Below are 10,941 nucleotides of genomic sequence, written 5' to 3'. Positions count from 1 at the left end.
CCCCCCCCCGCCCCGGGGGGCTCCCGCCGTGCCCCATTAACACCATGCGCCTCTATTGCAGATGCAGATGCGATTTGACGGACTACTGGGCTTTCCCGGGGGGTTCGTGGATCGCCGTTACTGGTCCCTGGAGGACGGTCTGAATCGGGTGCTGGGCTTGGGTTTGGGCTGTGTGCGCCTGACGGAAGCTGACTATCTGTGCTCGCACCTGACAGAGGGGCCACATCGCGTGGTGGCACACTTCTACGCCAGGCAGCTGACCCTGGAGGAGCTGCATACCATCGAGATCAGCGCGGTGCATTCCCGAGACCACGGGCTGGAGGTGGGACATCCAGGGAGGGGGTGTGTAGAGCTCTGAGCGTTAGCCCCAGGGAAGACGAAGCTTCCCTCCTAGGTCTGCTGGGCTCTCGCAGCCCAGCGGGGGAATGCACCGCATGTAGAGCTGCCGTCGGCGAGTGCCGTGCACCGCCGCGTAGCGCCGGCGTTAGGAGGTCTGGTTGCTGGCTGGGGTTGTGTCTCGGGCTCCGGAGCGTAGCGAGCTCGAGTTCCGGCCTTTCCTGGCGACCACTCGCGTAGGGAAGAGCCCTATTTATCCGCTCAGCCTCAGGATGCGGGTGAGGGCCGTCTCGCAGCTGGTGGGCATCTCCCCCCGCCCTGGGCTGAGTAACCTGGACCGGAATCGTGACCCTCGGTGCGGTGATGTGTTGCTTGAACCCGAGTTCTCCCTGGCTTGCACGGAGGCAGTGCGGGAGGCAGCCTTCCTCCCGGGTAGCAGAGTCCGGCTGACGCCCCAGGGTACAGCGTGAGAGCTAGGGTCTCCTGGTGTGCCCCCGCGGCACTTGGCAGGTTTCGGCAGCTGCGTGGATGGAGGCAGTTGGCCCTGGGTTGTGGCTGAGGGGGACGTGTGGGTGAGCCGTGGTGTCCCCAGGCAGATACTTGCATTTTCTTGAAATGCTATGAAAACACATTTGGAGAAAGGTGACAGAAAGGCACAGAAATCTTCACACTTGTCGCTCATGCAGAAGAGAAGCAGAAGAGAAGCAGTCCTTTGATAATTGAAGATCATTAATTTCAAAAAGGCTTTCTACATCACACGTGGTCCAATTACAAAGAGGAGGCCCTGTGCACCTTGTGCTATCACCAGAATTTCTACAGATCAGTACTCAAAGGAATCAGGTCTTTTATTTGAGCTGTGCCTAGACTTTGGTGTCTTTACTCAGACCCTCCATCTGGGATTGCCATTTAGCAATTCTGAGCTTCGGACAGTAAAATAACAAATCAAAATACACATTTATCTCTCAGGACTGCTGCCTCTATCAATTATCTTACTAAGTTATTTTGTGGCCAAAAAGTGGAATTCATTAATTCAGTGTTGCTTATTCTAGATCTTTTGTTAGATGAATGACATGAAAAGAGATACCAGACCTGTCAAAATGGAAACAGTAAAAAAATCCTTTCTGACAATATTTAAGATTTTACATCATTGTCTTTGTAAAGGAATCAAACTATCGATTTGATTTTGGTAGCATTTTATAGTTATTTCTGCAAAAGAAAGAATCTTGCATGTAAGAAACTTGATTTGCAGACTTAAAACTCATTGGACATTATTCATCTAACAGAGACCTGCTACGATGTAGGGGTTGAGCCGATGGAGTGACGCCGCTGTGTTTGCGCTTGATTAAAAGTGGGTGAGACTAGAGACTTTCTTCTAACTTTCCGACCCGTCGCTGGCTGCAGTTGCTGCCCACGCGATTCCACTGCCCAGCCGGGAGGGTTTGTTTGAAGCAGGGGACAGCTATGTATTTTTATGGCCATTAAACTCTAGCGAGCTTCCCAGATCAACCTGCACAGCCCCTGCAGAGAGTTCATGTGCTTACGTGAGGGCGCTGAAGCCTTAGAATTATGCTTTGATTTCAGGGACACACTGCTGTTGTCAGGTCCCTGGTTCATTTTTAAGGAACAAAACGTCTTATTTTTTAAATGCCCCGTGTTGACTTCGATGTGGCTGTGTGTGCAGCAGACACAGCTGAGGGACAGGGCTGCTGGTCAAGCAGCTCTGCCAGCATCGGTGGAAGGGGTCCCCTCTGCCGGCAGCGGTGCGGTCGGGCTCCCGCTCGGGGTGCCAGCGCAACGGGGTGGCGTGACATGAATTCCCTCTGGGGCACTGGGGGAGTGCTTGTGTGGGTTTATACCTGGAGATCTGTGGGAGCAGGAAAGTGGAATAAATGGCTTTGCTGAACGCTTTGCAGTCAGGATCGTTCATGACTGCCGGCGCAGAGCCTGCGGCCACCCAGCACTTTGGGGGTGCAGGGGCTGGGGTAGCACAGCGCCTGTCGGTTCCCTCTGCCTTTTGCTGCTTGCTGGACTGTGCTGGGGCGAGAAGCTGGAGGCACAGGGCAGTGCCCAGAGCTGCTGCTGGCAGCCCCTCAGCTGGGGGAAGCTGGGGCAGAGGGGGCAGGCACAGTGGGGGCCAGCTCAGGGGGCTGCCCCACCACAAACCCTTGTTAAGCTTTTGGTGCTGGGTTACTCCAAAATGGCTCACGGACCCAAGGGCCCTGAAGCAGGGGCCTGGGGAGAAGCTGCTGTGCCACTACAGGTGGCAGAGCACCTCCTGGGCACTGGCTGTGCATAGCGGGGGCCTTTGTCCTGTCCACGGGGCAACCAGCGAGGAGCCCGGCTGCACTGAGGCTGCGCAAGGCCCTGGTCTCTGTGGGGCAAAGCATTTCAGCTGAGCCTTAGTAAAATCCTCCACCCATCCAGCAGCCTTGTTGCAACATGGCAGGCGCTGCGCTGGAGGAGCTGCTCCCCATGCTCCAGCCGCTGGCTCCCTGTGCTGCCAGCTCCGAGCTGATGCCCGGCCGGGAGCAGCAGCGGCTCCCAGCCAGAGCCGGCCCCGGTGCATCGCAGCAGAGCGCAAGGTCAGGTGAAGGTGCTCGAGCAGCTGTTCAGAGACAGGTTCCTGCATAGAGAGACAAACGACTCAGAAAAAAGGTCAGGTTTAATTGAAGATGTTTAGAGAGAGGCTGACGGTGGCAGCACAATGCTCTTCAATAAATAACGGGCTGTGAGGTGGGGACGTGGCTGACACCTCAGAGGATGGGGTGGCAGGAGGACGCACAGACCAGTCACAGGTCCCCTTGGGATGTGCTCAAGTGCTGGGTTGTGTAACGGACAGGACAAGAGGGGGTGGAGGGAGACAGACATCAGTGCCAGACCGCCAGGAGAGGAAGATTCATTCTGGTCCAGAGGAAGCAAGTGCTGAGCACAACCAGGAACTTGAGCTTCTAAAGAAACTCATATAAACCAATAGATGTGTTTAAGTAAAACGTGGGTAAGCAGGGAAAAAAAAAAAAACCAAAAGCAAAACCCAAAAGTGGTAACACAAATGAGGCTGGAAGAGTGCTTCAGGTCTCCCCTGGGAAGGTGCTGTGTTCCTCTGCAGCAGTCGGGCTGCGAGAGGAGCATCAGGGACAACAGGGACAGGCAAAGCCAAGGCAACGTCTGCTCCCTGTGGGCAGAGCCGCAGGCTGGTGGTGGGCACAGCAGCGAGGGACTGGAGGCAGCCAAGCCGGGGGCAGCCGGAGCCTGGCCGAAGGAGCCAGGCGGTTCCACAGCACGGGAGGAGGGGGACACAGGGAGCCCCCGTGCCCTCCCAAGCTGTGGTGCCATGAGCAGCTCAGCGGAGCTGTTGGCTGCACAGAGCTGCCCCGCTCTTCTGCAAGCTGCTCCACCATGTCACTCGCAGGCGGGCCCCCCCAGCCCCGCCGAGGGGAACCGGTGGCAGGAGGCTGCAAACCCACCACGCTATCTCCATGCCCCAGCTGCGGGTGGCAGAGCTCCTCTTCCACCACATGGCCCAGCTAAAACCCCGAGAGGCACCTTGGCCAAAGCTGTGAGCAGCAGCCGCAGCTCAGCCTGCAGCTCCCTGCCCCGTCGCATGTCCTCTGCCACAACACTGCAGCCCTCACGCCTTACTCAGCCTGCTTGCTGTGCCCAGCACAGCTGCCTGCGCTTCTAACCTGAAGGGGAACCCGAGATGCATAGGTTGGAAGGAGCCTCTGGAGTGCTCTGCTCCAACAGCCCCAGGACAAGGCCTGCTCTGAGGTCAGCCCTGGCTTGGGGCTCCACAGTCTCCAAGGATGGACTCTCCCACAGCTCTGAGCTCCACTGTCCTCATGGAGACACTGTTTCCCCCCCACTCCATGTTGAATAGTCCTTGAGCTAGACCTACTCAAACCCCTGAAGAGGGACAGCTGTCTCCCAGCAGAACAGCGTGCCGCCGCTCCAAAACACAGCATGTGCCGGCTCCCGGGGCTGGAGCAATCTGCTTCCTGCAGTCCAGGCTGCAGGGCCACGAGGGAAGCTGTGCTCACCGGGGCTTTCTGTGCCAAAGCCACCTCTGAGCTGAGCGGCAGCACCACAGTGCCAGCCCCGCGGCAGCCGTGGGCAGAGCGGGGAGCTAGTCCCAGCCACCCTTCTTGGGAAGCAGCATGGTACCATGCACAGCAAGCGCTGTGCTCTTTTATTAACTAACTCCCACCTCAGGGGCTTACAGACGCTGAAATGACTTTGTATGGTCATCTGCACTGCAAGATCTTCACACGCTTTCTTTTCTGAGTCTAAGCCTGGCCTGTATGATGGCTTGCCCCCATGCCCTGCCCCCACCCGCTGCCAGAGGCACCTCTGCCTGTGCATACAGGTGATGCGCCGGCTGCAGCTTAGACCTCCTTTGCTCAAGTCTCAGTTTCAAAATGAGAAGGGAATGAGGAACATGGTGCTGAGCAGGGGAAGAGCCGCAGCCAGGGAAGGGGGATTTACAGGGATACCTGCACCTCTGACACGTGCCTAGGCTGGGTGAGCTGCAGGGATTCACACCTTAAAAGCATAGCGTTCGCCCAACCTCGCTCCGAGGCACAGGAAGGGTGTCCGGCCGGGCTGTGGCACACAGGAACATCAGGACCCTCCACACAGGCTGGACACAGCTGCCAGTGAGCTGAGACACAGCCACAGGGGTCCCACCGCCAGGACAGGAGTCTCCTGGACAGCCGCAGGGAGGCTGTCTGCTTGCACAGCCCCACGGTGATGCCCACACTATGGCCTGAAGCGCACCAGTGAGCAGCTGGGAGAGCTTTTCTTCAACAGGGAAAAGCTGTTGTGATCTGTGCACTGAGCTTATCTCCAAAGATCCTGCACGAGTCCAGCCCTGGTGCCACGGGAGGATGCATGCAGGGGAGGAGAAGGGCTCAGCGCTGGACTCCGCAGGGCTCTGGCTGCAGCAGTGGCTCTACACCCCCAGCTCTCCTCCCCTGCTACGTTCCAACTTGGACAGAGGCAGAAAGATCTATACAGTATAATATATATATTTCACTATGAAATAGCAATTTCATTCCCTGCCTTCTACTTGACGCATCCTGAATTAAATGCTTCTTTTTAAGTCACTGTTTCTCACGTGAGTGTTACCCTCCCTGAAGTTTACCTGCAGGCAGCAGCAGCACCTGACTTGGCAGGACCCAGACACGATCCTCACCACCACCTTCCCCTGCAACAAGGGCACAACTGTACACTCTGCCAGCAGTGGCCTGCCAGGGCGCTTACAGCTCGTTTACGTGGTTGGTCAGTGCAGATAAATTAACCTCATTCATGCTGCTTTCAGTAGCCATGGTGTGGAAGCAGCACCTGAACCCCTCTACATCACGTATAGAATAGGAGCAAACCAGAGGCAAGGGAAGTGGTGGGGACAGTGCAACATGCACACAGACCGGTGACGCAAAGGGCCCTCAGCTACGGCACAGCCAGACGCCTCGCACGACAGCCAGGCCTGCCCAGGCAGCGCTCGCAGGCTCCAGGCCACGGGGGTAAGTCAGGGCTGCAGCCCGTCAAGTGTGAAGTCTGCCAAATCTCGGTCAACCTGTGGAACAAGGAGTCCCGTCCAGGGGCTGGGTCACTGACCAAGAGCCATCATCACTGGAATCAGTGCAGAGTCGGATGGTTCAGGAGATGAAAGGAAGAACAATCCTATGGAAAGAAGAGGACAGCTGTCTCTGGGAAACCAGGCGTTACGCGTCTCCTCAAGCGTCCTGGGGAGCCAATGTCCTGAAGACTTTGTCAGAGACCTGCAATGCAACTGGCAGCAAACGGGCTGTCAGTTACTGTGCTGGGACACGGAGCTGGGGAAAGAGCGAGGACTCAGTCACTCTGTGTCTCGCAAGGTGGTCTAACAGAGCTGGGAAGAGAGAGACAGCAGGGACAGGTTCCATCTGCTGTCACGGTCTGGGCTCAAGTAAACAAGATCAGAGTTCAAATGAAACCAATAGGGGTTTGGCCACCAGCTGGAGACCAGAGCACAGCGATACGCCAGACACCTTACACGGCAGCTCGCCCAGCAGCAGAGCTGCAGCTTCGGCAGCCCTCGCTCGAGGATGCTCTCAGCTGCCCCAGGATAGCGGCCATGAGACATCACTGCTCCGTCGCTGCCAGCCTCAGGCAGAGAAGGGAGCTTTCCCTCAGGTACCTACCTTTGTTTTTTGTACATCTTCTGATGCAGTCACATTGTCCGGCTATATTCAATGCCGCTCTTGGCAGAAATGCCAGACCAGGGCAGAAGGCTGCAGAGAAGGCTCTGGGCTTGTCGATATATCCTCTGGGGAATTGAACACGGGCTCAGGCTGGCTAACGTTGATCCAATGTGCTGTAGGTAGTCAGTGGCCATCAGTTAAGGACAGTGACATTTACACACTGTAACTTAAGAAATAACTTAAAGTACTCTGCGGACTAGCACTCCCTAAAGAGACTCCATGACAGCGAAAGCTGCTTTGCTCAGTTAGACAGACAGATCTGCTCCTTGTGTTAATTGCCTGCTCCTATCAAAAGTGGCTCTCCTTTGCACCATAAAATAAGGCAACTTGGGAACACTGACTCCAACTTGTGTGGGAAATCCCTCCTCTAAGCAGCTGCTAGTTCCCTTTGCACTCACAGCAAGTTTCTGTGGGGATGGCAATCCATCCACCTGCCTGGAGAGGTCTGGACTGACTAGCTACACCCAGGGATATTCTATGATCCAACGACCTGAAATAAACTCCCAAAGTCCGTTTGAGAGCAGCGTGCCGAGATCCAGGCCAGGTGAGGGTCCCGAGGGATCCTAGGCCACAGGAATCAAGACCAAGGGCTTCTCTGCCATGCTGCTGGACAAATCCTGCACCACACAAACCAGAGCACACCCAGCACTCTGACTTAACACCAGCATTCGCCATCACTGGCATCAAACTCGCTCCAACTTCAAATTCCATATACCACTCTACACCGCCTCCCTGAACTGTGGCACAGCAGAGTCAGGGGAGCTTGGGGTCACCGTCAAATTCCTCCAACACGGCCCTCCTTCTGCCTTCAGATTAAACTCGCATCTGAGCAGGCATCAGTCCAGCCAGGTCACACTTTGCTAGATTGCCATTCTTAACCCACAGCATAGCGTGGTGTCTGCTTATCGTGTTCCACCGCTAATCAGACTGAAGGTAAAGGATATAAGATTGTCCAGGGTGGATGTCCGCCATTGATGTACAGGACGTAGGTAAAGCCATCTTTGAGGACCCCTCTGATGGAATAATAATAGGGAAGATAGTGGTGCTGTTTAAAGTCTCTGTTTTCATAGAAGTTTATTGCTGTGTTGTTAGTGGTGAGGACGTGCAGGTAGATGGCTTTGCAGTGATCTTGGGCAGTCGTTGATATATGGTCTTTTAAACTTTCAAGCAAGAGTGAACCTGTTGAAGGAAAGAACAGCAGAATCGTACAGTGCGTCTGCCTTTTCAGGGACAGCAGCAGGGTTTGTAGGTGTCAGCTGAGATCTCCCACACCCAGAGTTTAAGCAGCAATTGCTGCACATGCTTGAAGACCCCAGATCCCACCCAGTTCTCAAAGACCCTCCTGAGGAATTTAACATGACTACGTTACGTGGTTTTAATATGAATTTCATCTCACATATGAGTATGGCTTTACAAAACAGATATTATGAAGACACAAACTTCTGATTCAATAACCACAAAGATGAGCCAGACATGGGAATCTGCCAACAATGCCCATCCCCAGCTAAGCAGCTCTCGGCTTAGGGGGAAGGTCAGTGAGTCACTTTCAATGGTATCAGTTCCATCATATTTATCTATTTTAAAGCCATTTAAAACAGCAGAGTGTCAAAACAGGACTTCACAAACAGGTTACTCCATTGTGTCTGCTGAACTTGAATTAAAAATCTAAGAACTAGTAGGATTGTAAGATCCCTTCTAAGGAGGAGAGCCAAGGGATAGCCTCATTCAACCTGGATTTTCTGTAGCTTCTAGTCAGCAGGAGAAGCCAGAGAAGGGCACAGAGGATACTCCAGCCCCAAAAGATGAGACCTGGAGGTTCATCCAAACCACCTCAACACAGCACAAAGAACCCAGCAGAACCTGCAGGGGAACTTCTTCCATCAGGTGTGGTAACAACAGGCTAAAGTAATAGCTTAGCTAATATAAACACACAGATAAGATTTATGCTGCTGTTTCACAATTCCCAGAGCACAAAATTTTGCGCAGGACCCACGGGATTTCAGAGCAGAAGTCAACAGCACTAACTTTGCAGTCAGTTGATACTTAGTGGGAATTTGTATCAGCCAAGCACAAAGAGACACTAAGAGACATCAACAGCAGAGCAGTTTAGTTTTGTCATGAGATATTCCACTCTTCTGTCTCACAGAAATCCAACTGCTCTCTGGTTTAAGAATAGCAGAGAACTAGAAACCAAAGCCTTTCAATGTCTGCCAAAGAAAAATCAGCCCTTTAGTGCTTAACACTATGCCTGGGGTAAAAAGCCTCCTGCATGAAAGACTTCAGCTTCAAACACAAGTAGAAAAACTCTCAAGAGAAAGGTCTCAGAAAAAGCAGCAGCAGCTTCTTTAGGTTGTTTTGCTATAGGTACAAATCCAGAGGTCTTGAGAGAGCATGGCAACACGCTGTCTAGATGTAATGGATACAGGAAACACTGATTCTAAAAGGAGAAAATTCCAGCAAGATGGAGCTGGAAAAAAAAAATTAGGATTTGAAAACTGGAAGGAGACTCAAAACCACCACAATTTTATGGAACAGAAGACCCCTTTACCACCTTCTCTGAGTATTATTCTGTGCAAGTGTTTTCTTCTTTGTACAGAAAATTTACCTGCAGTAGCATTTCAATGCAAGTTTTAAATACAGAGCTCCCACTGAGGGCTCTTCTGATCAATTCTTTATGTATCACATCAGTCTGTACCTTTCTAAACATGACTGGGGGAGAAAGGAAGACTTGAAGACGGTAAGTTACACCTGTATCCACTGAAGAGACTCCAGATGTACGACACCGGGTCATGCTGCCAAACCTGGCCTATTTTCTTTTTCAGATCAAAAATATAGATCATGCTTGAAATTACACTGGAAGGGCACTTATTTGATGACAAAATACATCCTGCTCTAAACAGAGATAAACCCTTCTGACTGCAGGATTTTCAAATGGCTGCAAGAATGCTGTGTGTTGTAGCAGGCATTTATAGCTGACTTCTACATATATTTGACAGATTTAATCAGGTCCAAGCTACACTCTTTTTTTTTCCCAGTTCCCTTTGTCTTTTTCTAAACGTTTGTTCTATCTGTTGAAGTTGAAAGGTCTAAAAGCACCGACATTTTCTGCCTCAGGGACCATGTTTCTGATACCCATGAAAGAAAATCAGAAGCCAGGGTGCATTGGAAGCCCTTTCGTCCCCACCAGACAGGCTTCAAACCCTGCTCCAGGGTGAAGTCCTAGCACTTTCAGTCAGTCTCAGCAGCAGGAGTTCAAGTTTTTGGTGTGCTCAGCTGTCCCCTGGGAACAAAATGGACAAAGCCCCACACTCTTCAGAAACATCTGCACATTGTGTTGCGGCTATACCACTAAAAACATCTCAGCGCACCTGCATTAACACCAAGAAGGGAATGTGAGTGCATCATCTTCCCAATGGCTGGTACAAGCTTGTCTCAAAAGGCTATTGCGGTGAAATGGTGCAGCTCCTTCAGTCATGCCCACTAGCCACATGTGGCAAACAACAGCAGCAGAGTTGTCACTTAGCAGCATCTTACCTATTCCATGTTTTCTGAACTCTTTCACCACTCCAAGACTTAGGATGTAAGCAACTTGAGTGTCCACAGGAAAATTGGAAGCTAGGATGTCTCCATCCTGAGTAGAAATATGACAAGTTATTTAGTAGGATACCCGGGGAGGCACAGTAGAAGGCAAGAATCCCAGACTGGAACAGCTGAAAACAAGGCTATAGCAAGAAACTTCACTCAACAGTCTCAGCTGAAGCTTCTAAAAAGGAGGTGGGGAGAAAAAAAACCAAGCATGATCCCTTAGGGGTTATTCCTACTTTCATATCATCTTCCCAGATGCAGAACACAAATCATGATGTTTCCTCACCATATACATTATTTGTGGGCTTGGGGACAGAATATATTTGTATTCTTTACCAGGAAGGATTCAAAGTACCAATTCTAGACAGAGTTACACATCAGTGTCTAGATCAATCCAGCAATAGTCTTTATTGCCTGCACGCCCAATCTGAGCTTCGTGTCAGCTGGAGATCTCTGTACTGCTGTAGAGGACGAGGAGCATGTTCTACAGGCCCAGTCGCCTGGAGCCGTGTCTGAATAAGACCCTGGCTTTCAGCTTGGCTGGAACAAGAGCCTTTTGTTAGAGTTGCTGAAGATGCAGTTTCTGACTTTAACTAGCTCTGAGGTGAAGCCAGGTACCTAAAGTGAAGAGACCCATGCCATTCAATGTCCTCACTTCCTGTGAGTGTTAAAATTATTGTTTAATCATAACACTGATGGCCTTTTAGAAGTTATGTACTCTCTACATTGGCCCTGCTTTTTTTTTTTTTTTTACTCCACTTGCCTATGCTGTTTTCCCGAC

General features: G+C 52.0%; 2 protein-coding genes across 2 annotated transcripts in view; one reads left to right on the top strand and one right to left on the bottom strand.

Annotated features, from left to right (window-relative positions):
* The first annotated feature begins 61 nt into the window (after nt 1–61).
* Nucleotides 62–806, top strand: NUDT16L1 (nudix (nucleoside diphosphate linked moiety X)-type motif 16-like 1). The gene is made up of 2 exons (XM_009881959.1): nt 62–322; nt 531–806. The coding sequence occupies exons 1-2, from the start codon at nt 62–64 to the stop codon at nt 804–806; spliced, it is 537 nt and encodes a 178-aa protein (XP_009880261.1).
* Nucleotides 807–6,544: 5,738 nt separating this feature from the next.
* Nucleotides 6,545–10,941, bottom strand: part of NAA60 (N(alpha)-acetyltransferase 60, NatF catalytic subunit) — a 6,756-nt gene continuing 2,359 nt past the window's right edge. The window contains exons 3-5 of the mRNA XM_009881930.1: nt 10,110–10,206; nt 7,520–7,754; nt 6,545–6,701 (exon numbers count right to left, since the gene is read on the bottom strand). Coding sequence (XP_009880232.1) covers nt 6,545–6,701; nt 7,520–7,754; nt 10,110–10,206 — 489 coding nt within the window. The remainder of the gene's footprint in view (nt 6,702–7,519; nt 7,755–10,109; nt 10,207–10,941) is intronic.

The sequence above is a fragment of the Charadrius vociferus genome, unplaced genomic scaffold, assembly GCF_000708025.1.
Source record: "Charadrius vociferus isolate BGI_N301 unplaced genomic scaffold, ASM70802v2 scaffold593, whole genome shotgun sequence".
NCBI classification, from domain to species: domain Eukaryota; kingdom Metazoa; phylum Chordata; class Aves; order Charadriiformes; family Charadriidae; genus Charadrius; species Charadrius vociferus.
Note: the sequence above shows the minus strand (reverse complement) of the source record. Positions and strands in the feature narration are given on the sequence as shown.

Bases quoted from the DNA above. Each gene is read 5' to 3' on its own strand.
- NUDT16L1 (XM_009881959.1), top strand. From the start codon at position 62: ATGCAGATGCGATTTGACGGACTACTGGGCTTTCCCGGGGGGTTCGTG. The intron at 323-530 runs GTGGGACATCCA...CGGGCTCCGGAG, and splicing joins CCCGAGACCACGGGCTGGAG to CGTAGCGAGCTCGAGTTCCG.